Here is an 18,887-nt window from a genome sequence, read left to right as displayed (position 1 = left end):
GCTAAAGGTGGAGACTATGAATCACTTCTAAAGCATACTGCTTAGTTCAGGAACACAGCCTCCTGGGGAGGGCAAAGTCTTCCACAGAAGAACAGAGACAGCAATCTAGATAGCCTCCCATTATCTATATAGATTCTAAAAGCAAGACAGGGCTGACTGAAAAAAAGTCACCTTAGGACACAGAGCTGATATGTCTAATTCACTGTCATCTTCTGTGGCTTTTGTTTTTGCTGTTTCTGAAAGAAAAAAGATATATTTTTTTATCCTACTCATGACAATGGATTTCCAGGTTCAGTGTGTGTTCTCTGTCACACAGCTTGTGTACACAATAACTCTCCACCTGCTGACACAGTGCACCATTTATGTGCTATGCTACCAGGGAAACAAGCCTGACTGAGAGACTGGCTGCTTATCAAAATACAGCAACCACAGTGGGGGAAAGAATGTTATTCTGAATACATTCCAGTAGATCTATTTACCTGCACTGTACTTCCTTCTGGAGTCTCTGTTGCTCACTAGAAAGTCATCTGCCCTGGCAAATAGATATCTCTCTTTTAGACTACACTGCTGGTAAAATGCACAGGTGTAACATGTTGGTAGAACAGGCTGTGTAGTTATCCAACCACATTACTTTTACATGAGAACGTGCAATTTTCTTGATAATTGCATGTAATCTTGATTTACAAACCCCTTCTTCTACCAACACCCAGCTACCCTGCATTCACAGTCATATGCAAATATGCATACAAAGCATCCTCTGAAGTCTGGTAGAATGTTGCTCTTTACAGATAAGCAGAGATAAAAATTTTGCCTCCTCTGTCTGAGAATCTTTTAAACCAATATAAAATGAAAAACACAGCCAAAGTGCCCTTGGTTGCTTCTTCCTGCAACTTGCTCTTTCCTCTCTTGTGCCAACACAAGGTTTGTGAGCCCATGCGGTGAACCCAAGAAGCAAAGCAAGGTAGGGAACTTGTCAGTGTTAAATTAAACTGGAGGATGAAATGCAGTTAAGGATGCATCTAACCTCAACCATTTTCCCAGTGCTGGCTTATGAAGTTTATGAAACTATAGTCTGATCTTTGTCTCTGCCAGTTTCACTTAAAAACTTAACAGGCAGAATAATGCATGAAAGAAAATTTCCAATGCATTATTCCTTATTTTCAATTACTATCACATTAAATGTAAGAGAAGGGGAAAAGACACACGGTGGTTCTCCTTGGGTCTAGGAACAGCACATTGTATAATGAATTGTATAATGGTTACAAGAAATGCACGTTTTAAAGCAGATATTAAGTCTACTGATGTAGCACTAATTTAAAAGGGTAGAATACCTGCAAAGTAGTGTGACTACACTGCACAGGTTTAATTACCAAAACTGGAGCATGCAGAAGAAACAAACTAACACTGTTCATATACAGATTTTCCTTGAAATAGGTTTATTGCTTAAAATCTAAAAGTTCCCAGTATTAGAAAGATATTGGGCGAGATAGGCAAGATTTTGTTTAAAAATGATTCCTCCCCTTTCCACATAGAAATTTGGATTAATTTGTAGCTGCTATCCTGTGGCAATTCTTACATGCTTTTGGAATATTTGGAGAAGAAAACAGTTTTTTTTTTGCTGGAAGGAGTGAAACCAAGGCAGATTTAGATAAAGGAACAGAGTTTTGTCTCTTACTGAAAATTCTGTTGTGTACTTATTTTGAGACTCTTGAGTGACTCTCTCTGCTAGGAAAGTTTGCCTTATCTGAAGAGAGATAAGCATTGCAAGCTTACAGCAAGTATTTTTTTTTTCTGAAAACTTATAAGCAGTACATCTAATCACATAAAAAGAGCTTGCCTTGTTTCTTTCCATGAAGTAATAATTTCTTTATTATCAAACCCAGATATTTGACATACATTGTTACTCCTTATAAAGCTAATAACAGTAGCCAGGTTCAAAGCAAGAAATATCTCTACAGCTGGCTTCTCAGGACAAACCAAACTTTCTGCAAGGTGAATGAAATGCTCTGCATACAGAAACACAATAATATTATATAATAATATATGGGACTATAATTAACTACTCACCAGATCTCTCTTTTTTCTTCTGGTTGATATATTCCACTATTCCAAAATCTACTTTCATCAAAACAGCCTTTATTTTGCTGCACAGTTTCTGTCCAAATTCATTGCACTTAAGGAAGGGACATAAAAAGGCACACAATACTGTGATAAAAATGAAGACAGAGAAAAAAATGGTATTGAAATATTGCTGTACAAGAAGCTACTAAAAATTTAAACAATGCCTTTGCATAAGATAACTAGTAACTTTACATAATACAGTTAGTTTTACATAAAAATGCATTGTGGAATGCCCATGTCAGACACTTTTAAGGTAAAATCCAGTTTTGAGAAGCCATTCTTACTTATTACAGAAAATATCATTATATTCATACCAATTGACATATTTTTGACTATCAGTAAGACACAATTTATGGTCATTATAACATCTATCATTACCTTAACTTAGTCTGATTTTGATATATCAACTTTGACAGAAGTGACTATGCAACATTGTGCCAGAATCAACACACTGAAAACACTTGTAAACTGACTTCTGAATGACAAAAAACTGCAAACAAATTCTTTCTTATATCTAACCTAAATTGACCCTCCTTCAGTTTAAAACCATCAACTCTTGTGCTATTGCAGCAGGCACTGCTCAGATGTTTGTCCCCAGCTTTCTTGAAAGCCCCCCTTAGGAACTGAAAGGCCTCTCCCCAGAGTGTTCTCTTCTCCAGGCTAAACATCCCCAGCTTGCTCACTTTTCACAGGACAGGTGCTAGGGCCCTCTGATAATCTCCATGTCCCCTCCTTTGGACTCAACAGGTCCATGTCCTTCCTGTGCTGGGGACCCCCAGGACTGCAGGTGGGGTGTCACTAGAGCAGAGTAGGGGGGCAGAATCCCCTCCCTCCCTCCCCTGCTGGCTACACTGCTTTGGCTGCAGCCCAGGACACAGTTGGATTTCTGAGCTGTGAGTGCTCATGGCTGGGTCATGTCCAGCCATTCCAGCACCCCCAAATCCTTCTGGGCAGGGCTGCTCTGGATTTGTTCATCCTCCAGCCTGGGTTCATACCAGGGTTTACCCTGATCCAGGAGCAGCACCTTGCACTTGGTCTAGCTAAACGTCATGAGGTTCTCATGGGCCCACTTCTTGAGCTTGTCGAGGTCCCTCTGGATGCTATCCTGTCCCTCAGACTTGTCAACTGCACCACAGAGATTGGTGTCTTCTGCAAACTTGCACGAGTGTGTAAACAGGTATATAGACAAATAAATAAACAGTCCCTACACAGAGACCAAATAATGAACAGTACACACATACACAAATCAGGACTGGAAAAGAGACCATACTTACACAAGACATAGGAGAGGACAACTCCAGGAATGTAACTTCCCAAGACAGTGAAAAATGTACATATGCTGCAGACTAGTAGGCAAAACTGGCAAAAACATTAAAATACACCATTAATACTTTCACTGAAATGACTTGATCATTTTGCAAAAGGAAGATGTTGCATGCTAATGAAATCTAGAATGCAGTGCAAAATTGAAGATTGTTTTTTAAAACTGGGAATTACCTTTAACACTTCTGGTGAAAATAAGCATCAAACAGTCAATTTTGGCTAATTAGGGATGCATCCCCTCTTCTACCATAAAAACATGCTATTTTTATTCATTTACTGTAAAGCTTTAACAAGCTCATGTTTATTGATAATATCACTAGAAATTATACCTTCATTGCATGAAAATAGGCTGGACAATTTATATGCAGGAAAAAGCCCAACTCACTAATTGCAATATTACAGTGCATGCTTGCTGCATGTTTACAAAAGCAAAACATCCTTCCTCCAGCTACAGCTCTCTCCCCTGTTGTGTTACTTTGTGAAACTGTTTTCTCTCATATGCTGGCAAGCAATCTCTTGATGCTTGTTGGCTGCTCTAATACCTCTGTTGACGACACGGCTGAGCCAAAATTTCACCATAAAATTTGAGATTTGGCCTTTGTGGTGACTGAGAAATAACAGTGCATTTTTCACCACTGCACAGTGCTCAACTGATCTGTTGAAAGTTTGCAGAAAGGATCCATTTGCTTTTGGAGCTGAATTCAATAAAATGGTTAATTCAAAGAAATTTTGCACACAGCATTACTGTCTAATTTGCTTCTAATTATACCAGTAAAATAATGGCATGGCTTAGAGAATGAGGTCAGGGAAAAGAAGGAAAAACGTGCTATCAACATTATAATTTCTAAATTAGTATTAGATATCTCTTAACATACAGTTACAGTCATGTCACCACAATACTGCTACCACATTTCTTTACTTCACTATGAACTTCTTTTAAATATAACTTTATTGTCTAGACATACAACTGCTCTTTATATAATTTAGTAATTTTTTCTCCATAATTTTCATTCTTCTATAACTTTCTTTTTTTTTCATCCAGCTGCTCCTCTGTATTTTCAATCTTAACTGCTAATATTTGAGTGTGGTACTACATACTTTCTATTTGCTAATTCTGAATGGCTTGTTTTTAGGAAAGACCTTCTGGCAACTAAGAGATTAAAAGAGGAGAAGAAATCCTGTAGTCTTCTTTTAACTTGTATTTAGCAATACAAATATAAAAATTTCATCTATTGTTATCATAATATAAATTTACTTATTTATATTTCTCTTTGGGAAAAAAACCCCTGCTTCACGTTTTACTAGAACTAAATAATGGTATCCTTCCAACCTGGAGGAAAAAAAAGCCTTACTTTTGCTTGCCTCTTCATGAGCTGGGTTCTCCAGCTCAGTCTTTCTAGTAAAAAAAGGGAAAATCACCAACTGTTAGTGTATAGATGAAAAATTGCCACAATAAAGTATGAGAAACTCTCTTCATGCAGCTGTTTCTGGAAACTACATTTATTTGAGTTAAAAAAAGTTTATGTTTAAGAACATGCCTATTTACTTTTTTGCTTTTTCAAGTTCTTAATAAATTGTAGTTAAACTGTGGTGTTTTAAATTTCCTTTAAAAAGTTCATGGAATAACTGGTGAAGTTCTAATAGCTGTAAAGGGATGGACTGTATTGCTATAAAGTTTACTGTGAACAGCTTTTCCCACTGACTACCTACCCATGTTCTTCACAGAAAAAAAAAATAGCAGAAACTCATGACTATGTGTCAGAAGGTACAGTTTTCTCTTTTGTTTTTTGCTTGTTCATTTGTTTTTTTTTTCTAAGTCTATCTCACCTTTTTATTAAATCATATAGATTTATTAACCATTAATCTTACTGGGGAGTGCTTACCTTGCCAGGGTTTTGTTCCTTAAAGTGGGACATTTCTTGAAGAAATACAAATAAACTCATCAGCGTTTCTGAAATGCACTGATTTATTCTGAGTCTGTAGTCTTGACTGGAATCGGTGACTTTCCAGCTGAGTAAAACAAAAAAAACAAAAATACCTGACTTTGGTTACAGCTCATATGGAAGTTGAAACTGGTTGAAAACATCATGTAAAATGGTTGTTGCTATGCTAGAGACACCTGTGCTTGTTTCTTTGTATTTTATATTGAGCTAATTGGATCTTTTTAACTAAAAAAATATTAATCTGTCCAGTAGTAGCAGTTTTCAGTCCGTAAAAAATTATTCATTCTTGTCATATGAAGACATTGAGTTGAAGGCACAGTTGTCATCCAAATGAAGCAACTGATCCCAAACCTCTTTTTAAATACTATTTTTTCTTTTAAAAAATACCACAGTACTTTTTATTGCCACAAGATGGCCACACATATTAATAAATTTCATTTTATATATTTAATCCTTGTGCTTTTTCTTTTCTATTTTTTTTACTTTGTTCTGCAAACTATGATGATGAAATTGCTACTCAACCTAGAGAAAAAGAAACTGCTCTTGGAGTCTTGATGTTTACATTAATTTTCCTATTGAATTTACGTTTTTCTATTATACTGAAAGGACTGTTTCTAAAGCTATCTTATGACTGTTCAGTGCTTTTAATAAAATAACAATCCCCCCCCCCCAAAAAACCTGTACCAAAGAATTTTTGGAAAACCATGGGACAGCGGCATATGTGTCTATCACATTTGGGGGCTGATCAGTTTATCCCATATCGAGCTTAAATGGTCACATCATATACCTTTGTGGAGTAAACAGAGCGTCTACAACAAAGCTGGTTTATGAAACAACAAATAATAATAAAGACATGCACAGGCTAGTCAGTGTCAAGTCAAACTGGTACAAAGAATGGACAACCCACCGTGCAAACACTGAGAATCTGAAGTCAATTCTACACCAGCTTTTACTAAGTTACTTTTCACATAACACACCGCTGAGTACACACAGCTTTGATCACAGCGAATGCAAGCCAGCCATGAGCAACTCTGGTCATTTCACAGAGATAAATAACCCATTACATGACTAATGCATTAACAGTAAACATTTTGTCCCAGGTAGATCGAATTACAAGATAAATAATCTACATGATGAAAAAATGGCTGTACACGGGTCGGTGCACAGCCATCGGGGGACACACAGACGGTCAGGTCAAACTCCCGACTCCTATCAGCTGCACACGGTCGCTTTTGTAAAAAGGCACGATTTCGGTCAAAAATGCTCCGCGGAGAGCCTTCCCTGCCTCCCGGCTGTCCTCGTTCGCCACGAGGTGGTGGCACAGCCGCGGGGACCAGCCAGGGACGGGAGGGGCGGAGGGGACACGGCGGGGACAGGACCGCACTGCCCGGGCACCGCCACCTGCATGGAACTGCGGCTTCAGCCCCGGGGTAAAGCTCATTAAAGTCCGAACCTCAAAACTGGTGCCCTATTCCTGACTGCATTATAGTATTTATAGTCTTGTAGTGGTGAGATTTCCTCTTACATTACAAAATAGGCAGGGTGAGGGGTTTTTCCTCCCTTTTGAGGAAAACAAACATTGAACTATTTAAACAGCACACCTGAAATGCATAGGATAAGAGCCCTGTGTCTTGGACTAGGTGACTTTGGCGATTTCCCAACCATGCAAGGCATTGAATGCAGATATTTGTCTGTGACAGAGGATGCAAATAAAACCATAACATAACTCATAGAGATCACTGCAGGAACCCAGCTGGATGGATGAGCAATGTTACACAGAACTGTCTGCATCCCACCCACAGTAGAGATTTCATTTTCCATCATCTGTGATAATTAGTGGCTTCAGGAAAGTACTATACAAGCATTTTGGCCTACAGGAACTGCAATTCTTATGGATAGGCTACTTCCCCTAAAGAAACACTGCTTCCAACTTCTGTAAACCATTTTATAGCATTAATAATAAGTACTTTAAGAGCTGCCTATTTATTCCATTACTGAAAGCTACTATGATGACAGTGCTCTGAATAATAAAATCCTTTCACAGACTTTTATTCCTACCCTTTATTTGAAATTGTTGACAATCAAAGTAGAACTTTGTGGAAGCACAAAGAAAAAATGAACAGGCCTGATGCCTGCTATCAAATTAGACCTTTGAAATACCTGCGACAACTGTAAATACCTAGGACAACTGTAGATACTCAGTTTAATAATTTAAAGCTGATAGTAAAAACAGAGGGGGGAAATACAAAAGCAGAAAGTACAATAAAAATGCAAACTATACCACTAATATAAAGACAATATAGATTAAAGAGAAGAAGCTATAACAAGTCAATCATAACTAGTAACAATTCAAAAACAAAAATGCAAATTATGACAAAAAAGTGCACATTTGCAGGGAAAGTTCTCTGCAGTAGCCTTGCTTGGTGATAGTGATGCTTTCTTTAGCCAAGTTTTTGAAAGCATGAGCTGCAGTGCAGATAAAATATCTTGCCATATGCTTTGGCCCTGTGGTCCACATGTGGTGCATAGACAAGAAGACAAGCAAGGGGAGTGGATGAGTGGATGGTATAGGTGAAATTTGCTTCAAAACTTTGCAAACACACTACTGAACTCCACAAAAGAGTACTTGGCAGTCGCTTCTAGGCCACAAGAAATCGTAAGACAACACAATTTTCTATTTTACAAGGAACACCAGGGACTATTTGGAAGCCTTACTCTGATCTTAGGCAATTAGAGGTGTAAGAAAGTCAGCTTGCTGATCTTCGGTGTGACCACCAGATGCACATGCTGCCTCCAATTGTTCACACCTCCCAACAACCACCAGCCTTAGTGATATCTATCTTTCCTGTCTTTTTACCCTGAGCTGACTCAAATAGTAGTGTTACACACAGTCCAGAGGTTGGAACAAAGGGGAAGCAACAGATCCTGGTGAAGGGGGAGTGAAAAAGAAAGGAGGTACATCATATAGTTGAATGTACAATGTATAATGTATGTACACAAAGACAGAGGGGTTATGTCATGGCCCTGTAAAAACAAAGGTAACTATGAAGCCTGCATTAGATCAAAAGGAAACAAGCACACAGTGATGCATACTCCAGAGAATTTAATTTTCCAATGGTCACATTTAAAGATAAAAAGGGAAAAAGAAGACACGTGAAGTGATGTAGATGATGAATGTGGAGTGCCTGACTATGACATAAGTCAACCAAGAATATAAATCTATTTCAGCATAATATTAGTACATTACTTAAATGTGAACCCTATACTTGCTGCCAAAACAGCTCTGGGGACTGCTGCCCAGGTGCTCCTTTGGGGATAATCAGCCAACTCTGAATACTTTCAAAGGCTTTTGTGGGTAATTTAGAAAGAATAATAGTTTATGCTCCCATCACTTATTATTAGTTTGATATGCAGTGCTACACTTCCATTCTAAAACTACCATCAATAGGGTTGAGGGTGTTCAGAAAAAATAAATTACTCACATCCTTCTGACTGCCTATTGCATCATTTCTATAACTGAGCAAATATATAAACTGTTGCCTAGTAATTGTTAAAAAAACCTACCCAAAACACTCTACCACCCAGACGCTCCCACTGATCACAGTCACAAACCCTGGCCAGAAGAGACAGTGGCATTATGTTTGCTAAAAATGACTGATGGTGTCATGCTCCCATTTCATAGCTAGACATCTGTTCAAGCAAAGCCCCATCACATTTCTCTCAGAAAGGTCAGCAGATCTCATGTTACTGGTTTAAAGATCTCTTCGTGATGTGCTGGATTGTTTTGAATTTTGTGCACACACTTTTCTATGTATCTTCATGCAGATATGCTACTCAGAACTGCAGCAGTGACAAGAGAACACCATGATGTGGTGGATCAGAAGGACTGCACCCACATAAACATAGAGTTTGTAATTATAGAGCTTCTAAACCCTCCTGATTTCCCAGCTGTAACCACATACATTTGAAGCCTGTGCACTCTGTAATTTTCGGGTAACTTGGAATGTAGTAGTCAAGGTGGAAGAATCAAAAGTTACATTCCCAAAGATATGTACATCAAAATATAGGTAATATGGCTATTTGGTAATTTTTAAAAAGGTAATATATAGAACCTGTAGGATGGTGCAACTGTAAGGGATCTGGATATCAAAGGACAAACAGGCAACCAGGAGTTCATAATGAAACTCAAAGGAAATCCAGGCTGCAAACTGTTGGCAAACCCCAGTCAAGCAGGTCTACCTTTTCAGAGCTTTCACAGGTTTCTGCTGTAAGAAAGAAGTCACTGCAGTGCAAAAGGGAGTTATTATAATGGTACAGTTTTTCTCTGAAGCAATCACTTTATACCTGAAGACTTACACAAAAAAATTAGGTTTTAAAATTTTTCTTCTAAATTATTAAGGTACAGAGATAAGGGATTTAAAATAGTATCTAGACTAAAAAGTTTTGTGTAAATTTTTTATTTTACATAGCAATTTCAGGAGGACATATACTGAAAATGAAAATAAACACCCCTTTTTCTTTCCAAAATATAAAATAGTGATAAAAGGAAATTTCACAGTTAAGTATATTAAAGTACAAATGGCAAAAGCTCTAAAAGCTACTATTGAACTTTGTTGGACACAATGCACTATTGATTAGCCTTATGGACACAAAATGTAACACATTTGTGAATGTTATGTGCACTATGTGGAAAGACAGAATGGCCAGCACTACTAAACTCACAGCACAGCATCCTAATGACCCATGTGGCTAATTTTAAAGGTGACTAGGTAGAACTGGGCTCTATCCTGTGCCACTTTTGGATCCTATGCAATCATTAAGTATACTAAAATAATTGTATTTGTGTCATGTGGCCATGACCAAGTTAACAAGACCTGCAATTTAAATGAATCACTGGGATACCATGTAAAATTGTCCTTGCATCAAAGACTTCCACAAAAAAAAAAAAAAAAAAAAAAAACCCAAAACCAAACCAAACAAAAAAAAAACAAAAAAAACCAAAAAAACAAAAAACAAAAAAACCCCCACCAAACCAAACCAAACCAAAAACAAACAAAACCAGGATGCATCTACAAATACACTCCATTCTTAGACTTTGGGGAGAATTTTCATCTTCCACCTTTTTGCTCCAAATATTGCAGTTTTTCTAACAGAAACCTCTTCAGCTTGTAGATATCCATATGCACCCTATTTCCCATTGCCAATCCACAGGTGCTGCACAGATTTAGGCTCACTAACATGTGGTACTGTGGCTTACATCCTTTAACAGATCACACTTGACCATCCCTTCAATGTTGAGGCTTTGGGACTCTTTGAATCTCTACAATATAGAGACAGATCTTGTTTTTAAATGGAAGCTGGAAAATGTAGTTATCCCCCTCAAAGAGTAGCTAACATTTCCCATCCAAAAATCACCTTTAATTATCACACCTCCAGTACTTCAAATACATTGTTTATAAGAACTAAATGAATTGTGTTATACTGTGTAACATTGCTTTTCAAACTCTTGAAGTCTTTTCTTCCCAGCCTCGTCTATTTGCATCTGACACTTCAATTTTGTGCTTTTTATTAACAGTGCATCTGTCCACTTTGCTGTTCCTGTTTTGGTTTTTTTCCCAAGGGAAGGTGGGGAATAAAAAACTGAAAAAAAAATCTTATTTCACAGCTTTCCCCCTTTTATTTCTGACCAAGATGATGTTTTGTAATATTACTGTACAAGAAATATGTTTAAATCATCAGCATTTGATGAGGCTGGATGAGCCTTTCCCACTGGACTGCATAGCAGAATGGTGGGGCCATGTGACAGATAAGCAACCTTTCATCCCTAACTCTATATACTCCTTGCACAGAGAGTTAAACCAAAGCTGTAATTATATTTTCTTCTCTTCAACTGACATGGGAACATTTTACCACTGATGTCCTGCTAAACAATATCAATCCAATAAATTAAAGTAGTTTTTTTTGCTTATTGTACTAGTTGAGAATAAAGTTTTCTGAAAATGAAAGCAAACTTACTTTTATAAAAATACACTGAAGTGTTCTGCAAAGAGACAGGGGGAATTCATCTTATCCAACAATTTGCTTAAATGAAAAAAACAACCCATTACTAACAAGATTTTATTCTGGAGGGCATGTGTTCATCTCTTCTATTCAGGTATAATACATCAGTCATCTTAGGAAGTCTTAATAAGGAGCTGCATTGTATTTCTTCAGCTGACCAAAAACAAACTGGTTAATTCCAGCTTTTTTCGAAGGTGATTCCAGTATACGAGTTCCTCAATACAGCAGACAGTATTAAATGTTGTCACTTTTTGCTGGATGTCCTGCTAAGACAAACAAAATATAGTCCAGCTAAACTGGGGCATTTCAGGGCTTAGCTCCTGTGGGCAGACTCTGGTGAGCAGACTGGCAGCTCCTACAGGAAACCCTTCCTCTGACCTGTACTCCTCCTGCCCAGCCCCCCTGAGGAGAACACCAGCGACTACTGCAGCTCCAGGTCATTCAAAGCATCATCTGACAGTCAAGTGCCATTAGTCCAAATTCATGACTTCTGCCATTAAGATTTTTTTAAACGTCTCTTTGCATGAGAATGGAGTGTTATGTAAATACAATTACTGAGTTGCTTTCTCTTTAGCAAAGACTATAATGCTGTTTACTATGTGCTGTTGCCCTTTTTACCAAGATGGTCCAAGGGCTGGGATCTTTCAGGTCATGTTCCCATTTGTAACTGTTACAAACACAAAAGAGATATTTTAGTTCAGAAAAATAAGGAAACTCCTTACTAAGCAACAAGATCATCATAAAGTTCCCTTTGCAGACCTTTAAACAGGTCTGCCCAGCTGTTGGAAGCAATTCTTTTGGAATTATTTTTCTCTTGCAAAGACAACTCTTTTAGTGCTTTTTCACAAAATCAATTTATTTTCCTCCTTCACAGCCTCCTCATTCTTCAGCTGGGATATTCCTAGCTCAAGGCCTTTCAAAGTCAAACAGCTAAGAAAGATGAGCTTAGTATTCCCTGAAGTGCAGAAAAACTGCACAGAAAAAAAAAGGAAAACTGTATTTTCAAGTGTCAAAGAATATTTTTTTAAATTACTTTATGTTTTACCTAACAAGATGACTTTAACTTTTTCTGTGCAAAACTTCATTTTGACTCTTTTCCATGGGTTTTAATGTATTTTGTACAAGTAGACTATCACTTACTACTCTGATGCATTAGTGAGAGTTCCTAAAGCCATATATTTCCACCATTTCAGGACCAATGTTCACAATGTCTTTTATACATTCTTGACTATCATTAGATTCCTCACAAAATGTCAATTAAAAAAAATATATATACAGTCTTACACCAAAACTGCAGTGGACCTGACGATAAAGAATTCCTGAGGGAAAATATCTCCTTATGCTAAATTGTTTTAAATCCTCTACCTGTGGCCATGTATTTCCTCACTGTTCTTCATCTGCTACCAGCCATGATCATGTGCCAAAACACAACAGAAGATTCAAGTGGGTACCTGCTCTTCACAACTCTTCACTTTTTGGCTAGCCTTACTAAGAAGTATTTGTGCCTCTGTTCCTTTGCTTTTCGTTATAATTTGCATTATGACTAACAGAGTATTGACCAATGCCACATACTTAACTATGATGTAACCATGTTCATGAAATACACTTGTGACACAATATTACATATTTTCTGAAGTAGGACATGAACTTGGAGAGAGGATATAAGGAGTATTTGCATCTGAACAGGGCCTACAAGGAGGGCAGTGCACTGAAACCAATCAGGGATCAAAGCTCATTCTGCACCTTTCACAAAAATACTACTGCTCTCCTTCTTTAAATGCATACAAGCTGAAGCTTTGATTCAGTGTGCCCTTAAAATTACACCATTATCTGTTAATTTACATTACAATTTCTTCCTTTGCAATTCTAAGATTAATTGCTCCTGTACAGCACCCATAGCTCCTCCTTCTATTCCCTCTTGTTTAACTTGGACGAAAATATTCTGACCTCCACCAGGCCTCATTAGCACTTCTTCAGCAATGTTCTCCAGTTATATCCTATTTGTTATGACCGAGACAAAAAGGCAAATTAATTTCAGAAAAAGAAATTGGAAGACACAAAAGAATGAAGGATGAACATCAGGGTCAGTTAATTTAACGGCAGCTTCAAAAATGATAAATGGGCAGAGCGGGCTCTGTTATGTTTTTCCAGGTTACTGCTTTAGAAAAGCTCATCTTTTTTCTTCCAAAACAAAAACTCCCAACTTTGATAGAAAAAGAGGTCTTAGAGTCTTAGGCCTTCTGTTTAGCTGCCAAATTTTGCTGCAAGCCTTTATAGAGAAAGAATTATGAACAAAATAAATTCGATATTATTACAAAGCTGAAAACTTTTTTTAAAGGGTCACACATATTTCCATTTTTCTTTATTGAAAAATAAACAATTGAACAAAGTGGAGATCTCACCAAACATTTTTTGAAGAGCAGCAATTAACGCTTTGGTGGTTATCAGTAATGAGTCAACATTTCCTTAAGAGAAGAAAAAACACTACCTGCCACTACAATTAATTGTAATCTATGTCATATATATACAGGGCACAACCCAGATATCCCTGCAAACGGAAATGTGTAGGTGACCCCACCCCTGCAGAGACCCAATTGTCCCTGGGGATCCATTCACCCACGCTCATCCAGTTTGGAGGCTATGCTTCAATGTGCTGCTCTACAACAGACAACCAGAACCATCTCCTGCGTTTCATCTTGCAACACACTGACAGACATACTGGAAAAACATCCACATACATTTAAATTTTAGATTTAAATTTAACTAGAAGAAATCAAACCCAAAGCCATAATGAAATGCCGAATTATGATCCCTGTAGTTGCTTAATTTCTTAGATTTGCCTCTGTATTCTGGCATTTGTTCACTAACTTCTAAAAAAAAGAAGCATCTCTTTCTATATATATGACAAATACTCTTTTTACAACATCAAATATTTCATTAACACCATTTTAGAGCCAACATTTTGATTCCTATCAAGACTATGGAAAAACCATATGGACTTTAGGAAATCTAGATTATAAACTCTGCCATAGCCAAACATCAATAACATCTACTTTTCAAATACCTATTTTAAAAAGTATTTGGCTAAATTTAATTAGGGCATTTATTTCATAGGAATGTGCTGGATCATATTTGAGAAAAACAGTATTTTGAAAATTATTATCAAGTTTTGTATCCAATAACTTTTTTTTTGTCCTGTTGGTTTTATCAGCTAATTGAAATAAAAGCTGAACTTCAGAAAGACAGGCATACCTCAAAGGGACCCAGTGCCCTATCTCACAGAAACGAGTTACTGTTCTGTCAGTAGCATGGCTCCAACTAAACTATTTCCATGCCTGACATATTGTGGCTTTGAAGGAAAAAGTGACCCAGTAGAAACCACACAGTATTTTCTTCCCTTCACCTTCGGTTTAAGAGGTGCTTCAGAGCTGTTCCATTTACCCTCTATCAGACATTAAGACTCACACTTCCCTCCTGAGAAGGTTAGCATGAGAGGCAAAGCCCCCAAGAAGCAGAAGATCGGTTACAATGCAGAGATAACTGATCTCAGGCTGAGCACCCAGGAGCACACACAGATTAATTACATGGAGCCTCAGTCCTTGCTGCACTGCACGGGAGGGCCAGCACAAGCAAAGTACAGTACCTGTCATCTTGTCCCAGATCCTCACTGTCTGGCATTTCAGATGTAAAAGGGAATTCTCAGTCTCTCTCTACCAATCTAGATAATCCAGGCAATGATCTTCTAGTCTGTTTTGTGTTTTAGGAGCCACCAGCCAGGCACCTGTGCTGCTCTCCGCCAGGAAGAATGCTCCTTGCTCAGAGAGCAAATGTTTACAAGACATCCTAAGAGCTGCTGGTCTTGAATGAAGTTCAGAGCGGTCGCCTTTGATTGGCCGTGGCTATAAATAAACAAGTCGTGACTCACCTCACACACTATGACAGGGTGTTTAGTAGCAAGCACGGTCAAAAGCCAAACAGTTTGTTTTCCTTCTGGTCATGTGAGGGAGAATCACCACCCATTTAGTACTTTTATTTTTCTGCTTCTACTGGAAATCTTCCTCAATATCTCCCATTTTTCTCAGGTGTAAGCAGCAACCCAAATGATGAGAAGCTAAATCACTCAAACTTCAATAAAGTGAAAGGCTTGAAAATATGACAGCAAAGAGTTTATTCTTAAAACCTTAAAAAATCCTTTTTTTCCTCTGTGCAAAGCATCAGTCACAAGCTGTCAGAAGAAGCCAAATTATTCTCCAATGACTACATTCACAGATGAAAAAAATCCACAAAAACTTAATAATTTTTTTTAATAAGGAATAGGAAGACAAGTTTTCAACAATGATTAATTGCATTGCATTTAAGTTCTGATTCTAATCTCATCTGCCACAACTAATCTTAGACAGGAATACTAGAACATTGTGCTGAAAGAGTCCTCAAAAACTAAAGTGTGCTGGCAGGAGGAAGCTTTCTGCCAAAATACTTTGATTGCTTCTGTAAAGGTGAATTGAATATGGATTTCCTCCTACGGCTTTTCCTCCTATTGCTGCATGCATGACAAGGATTCTGTCACTCCAGCTACACCAGCTACGTCTCTATTAATTTTCAACACCCCCGCAACCTTATCTATGCTGGTGAAGCTTTATCACACAGCCCAAGACTCCAAGGATCCCTATGTCTGTCGTTCAGCACATGGCTCAGCACTGCTCCTTCACACAGCTCCCTTCCTTCACTGAACAGGCTGACCTGTTGTTCTTAATATATTTTCAAATCCACATTATATCCAGAGACCTTCACGTAAGAAATCTCTTTTCCTAGGAAGGAACCTAAATTATGTAATGCAATATATAAATAAGGATTAATAAATGTTATGCCTACAACCAAGACTTTCCATGGTCACCGATACCTCCATACTCCAATGTAATAATTTTTTCTTTTCTTTTCTTTCCTTTTCTTTTTTCTTTTCTTACTTCTGATAGTTATAGATGAAATAATTAAAAGTTGAATTTCTTCAAATTTAATCTGAAACAACAGAGCTGCTAAATTCAAAAATCTTAATTAATGAAATGATTCTGTGTAACAGTTTCATGTTCAGATTGAAGTTGTGATGTCTTCTAATTAGAAAATGAAGCAAAAGAAGTAACTGAAATCTGCAAACACGAAGGAGCATCATTCAAAATTTAAATGTAGCATCAAAAATGAAAGCAAACAAATCTGAACCCCTTATGCAACTTGGGCTGCTTCAGTTTCCATGCACTGCAATATACTCTTACACAACCACCTAAATTTACTATGTCAAATGCCTTTTTATATATTCCATTTTAATGCTGATGATCACACTCAGAAGCTGAAAAGCTTTCAGTATCAAGTCTATCCCTGTATTTCAGCCTTAGGACTTGATGTACTTTAAACTCCTCAAGTGCAACTTTGGACTGTTCATTTCTTGGTCACACTCTGTACCCAGAACTTATTGCTACAGCAGAAAAACTGTTTACAATTCCTTACAACTCTTTCCAACTCACACTGAGGCAAGGAGGATAATATCACCTTATTTACTTATTCATAAGGAAGACCTGGAAAAATTAGGTTCAAAAATGTCTACTAAATGAGTACCTATATAAAATGTCAAGGACCTGTTAGGTTGGAATTAGAACATTTATAAAACACTTCAGTACTCTAGTATTGAAGTGGTATTCTAGTGGTATCACTGCTCATCACTTTTGAAAATCATACTTGACAACAGCATGAGTGCATAATTAGTGGAACTGCAATCACACTGAAGTATTTTGCTTGATATCACAAAGACGATCTAGAAAAATCATCTCTTTTTTTTTATCATTCTGAATTCTTCTGCACCCAAGGGAATTGGAGTTTGTATTGGCCCTTCTGGAGGTTTCCTGCAGAACAGGTTCCAGATTATTTCACAGCAGCATGAGATGGACTGACCTCTCCAAGAACACTTGGGTGGAAGCAGCAGGTAAACAGAAGTACTGTACTGAATCAGGCCAAAGGGCTTTGGCATCTTTTATTGTGTCCAAAAGGAACAGCCAAGGAAAAAATACATTGCTTCCTTCTACAGATAGTCTTCCAGACTCCAGCTTGTGGAGATTTGTGCCACCAGTGATGCCTATTTTTTAGCTCTGAGTGGATTTCTATCCTCGGGTGACACCTACAACATCTTGTGGCAAGAGCATCTGCAGGTTAACTGCATACTATTTGGGAACAAAAAACCAGCAAACCCCCACCCAATACTGTTTGCTCTAGTCTAGCCACTTCAACTGGCTTCCAGGATGTTTTATACTGGAACATGCAGATGACAGTTAACTCTCTGCAGCTTTTCACAGTGATTTATTTTTTTTTGCAGACCATTATAGTTTGGGGTTTTTTTTGATGGGACTGCAAAATTGAAAGACAAAGCTGTTTAGAAAAGAGTTTACAGTTTTTTATCATTGCTAAAAATCAGTTTTAAACTTCTCTAATATTGAAAACTCAGAGCAACTAGAAATGACAGAATGAGGAAGGAAAGTATTTTCCTACCCATGTTATTTTTCAAGGAGATCCTTATTTCCTTGCTTAGCCGCAGCTAAGCTGTGTATTAACTGCACTGGACTTGAGTCACTCTTCTCTGTCCTTCTAAGTTCCTTCTTGCCACTTCTGAGGCCTCAACTTACATGACTAATCTGTGCTTCTCTGAGCAACTTCTTTGTCTGAGCTGCTACATTCCAGCCTTGCCATGTCCCTCTCAGTTCTTGCAGCGTGTTCTGAAATTCTCCCTCCCCTTGGCTCTGTTGGTTCTTCAACAGAAAGAACAACCCCTTCCACCTTACACTGAATTCCTCCTCCTTGTGCTATTACTTCTGAAAGGAAAATGGGAGCCCTTGGTATCGTAATCAAGAGGAAGAAGATTGTATCTACAATATCCTCCTCTTGCTCAGCTCATTCCGCTTTGAAAGCCCTATTTTGCTCACCTGTTTCATTCATGTAAGCTCTTGCATGCCCTCAAACATCCTCACTATTCTTTTGTAAATTCTTCCTGTGTTTACCATAACCAATTTAAGGTAGGAGAGACCAGAATTGTAGTTATTCCCAGTGAGAGCATACTATTATTTACACATGTTGGCCTCTTTTCTAAGTTGTTCCTTGTGCTCTGTTGGCTGTCATTACCACATTTTTACACAGAGCTTTCCAGAGTACCTGATCTTCTTTATGTTACTTGGATAACTTTAAGAATAAATTCTTCTTACTTCTGCTTCTCTCCATTATCCTGTTTTCCACTACGCTGACCTCATCTAGACCTTTCTGAAAACTTCCTTGAGAGCTGTTGAGTAACAGCTCTTTACTGTCAAATATGAAAACACCCCAAAAGATGTGCTGGTATGCAGATCAGATTGACAGTCTGCCTGACATAGTGCTTGACCAGGGAATCTTACCAGTTTTGCTTGTTGA

The 18,887-nt window shown here is 37.8% G+C and overlaps 1 protein-coding gene across 2 annotated transcripts in view; it reads right to left on the bottom strand.

The window, feature by feature from the left end:
* Nucleotides 1-18,887, bottom strand: part of RETREG1 (reticulophagy regulator 1) — a 64,284-nt gene that overhangs the window by 8,191 nt on the left and 37,206 nt on the right. Inside the window, exons 1-5 of one of the 2 annotated variants that reach the window (XM_077182038.1) lie at nt 15,091-15,265; nt 5,328-5,454; nt 3,396-3,480; nt 2,068-2,205; nt 172-236 (exon numbers count right to left, since the gene is read on the bottom strand). In XM_077182038.1, the coding sequence (XP_077038153.1) occupies nt 172-236; nt 2,068-2,205; nt 3,396-3,480; nt 5,328-5,454; nt 15,091-15,125 (450 nt within the window). In that variant the 5' untranslated portion in view covers nt 15,126-15,265. Of the gene's footprint in view, nt 1-171; nt 237-2,067; nt 2,206-3,395; nt 3,481-5,327; nt 5,455-15,090; nt 15,266-18,887 lie in introns of those variants that run through there. The other variant, XM_054633686.2, reaches the window with a different exon arrangement.

This window comes from Agelaius phoeniceus, chromosome 1 (assembly GCF_051311805.1).
Source record: "Agelaius phoeniceus isolate bAgePho1 chromosome 1, bAgePho1.hap1, whole genome shotgun sequence".
In the NCBI taxonomy this organism is placed as follows: Eukaryota; Metazoa; Chordata; class Aves; order Passeriformes; family Icteridae; genus Agelaius; species Agelaius phoeniceus.
The sequence above is the reverse complement of the archived record's forward strand: the minus strand, read 5'-3'. Positions and strand labels throughout refer to the sequence as shown.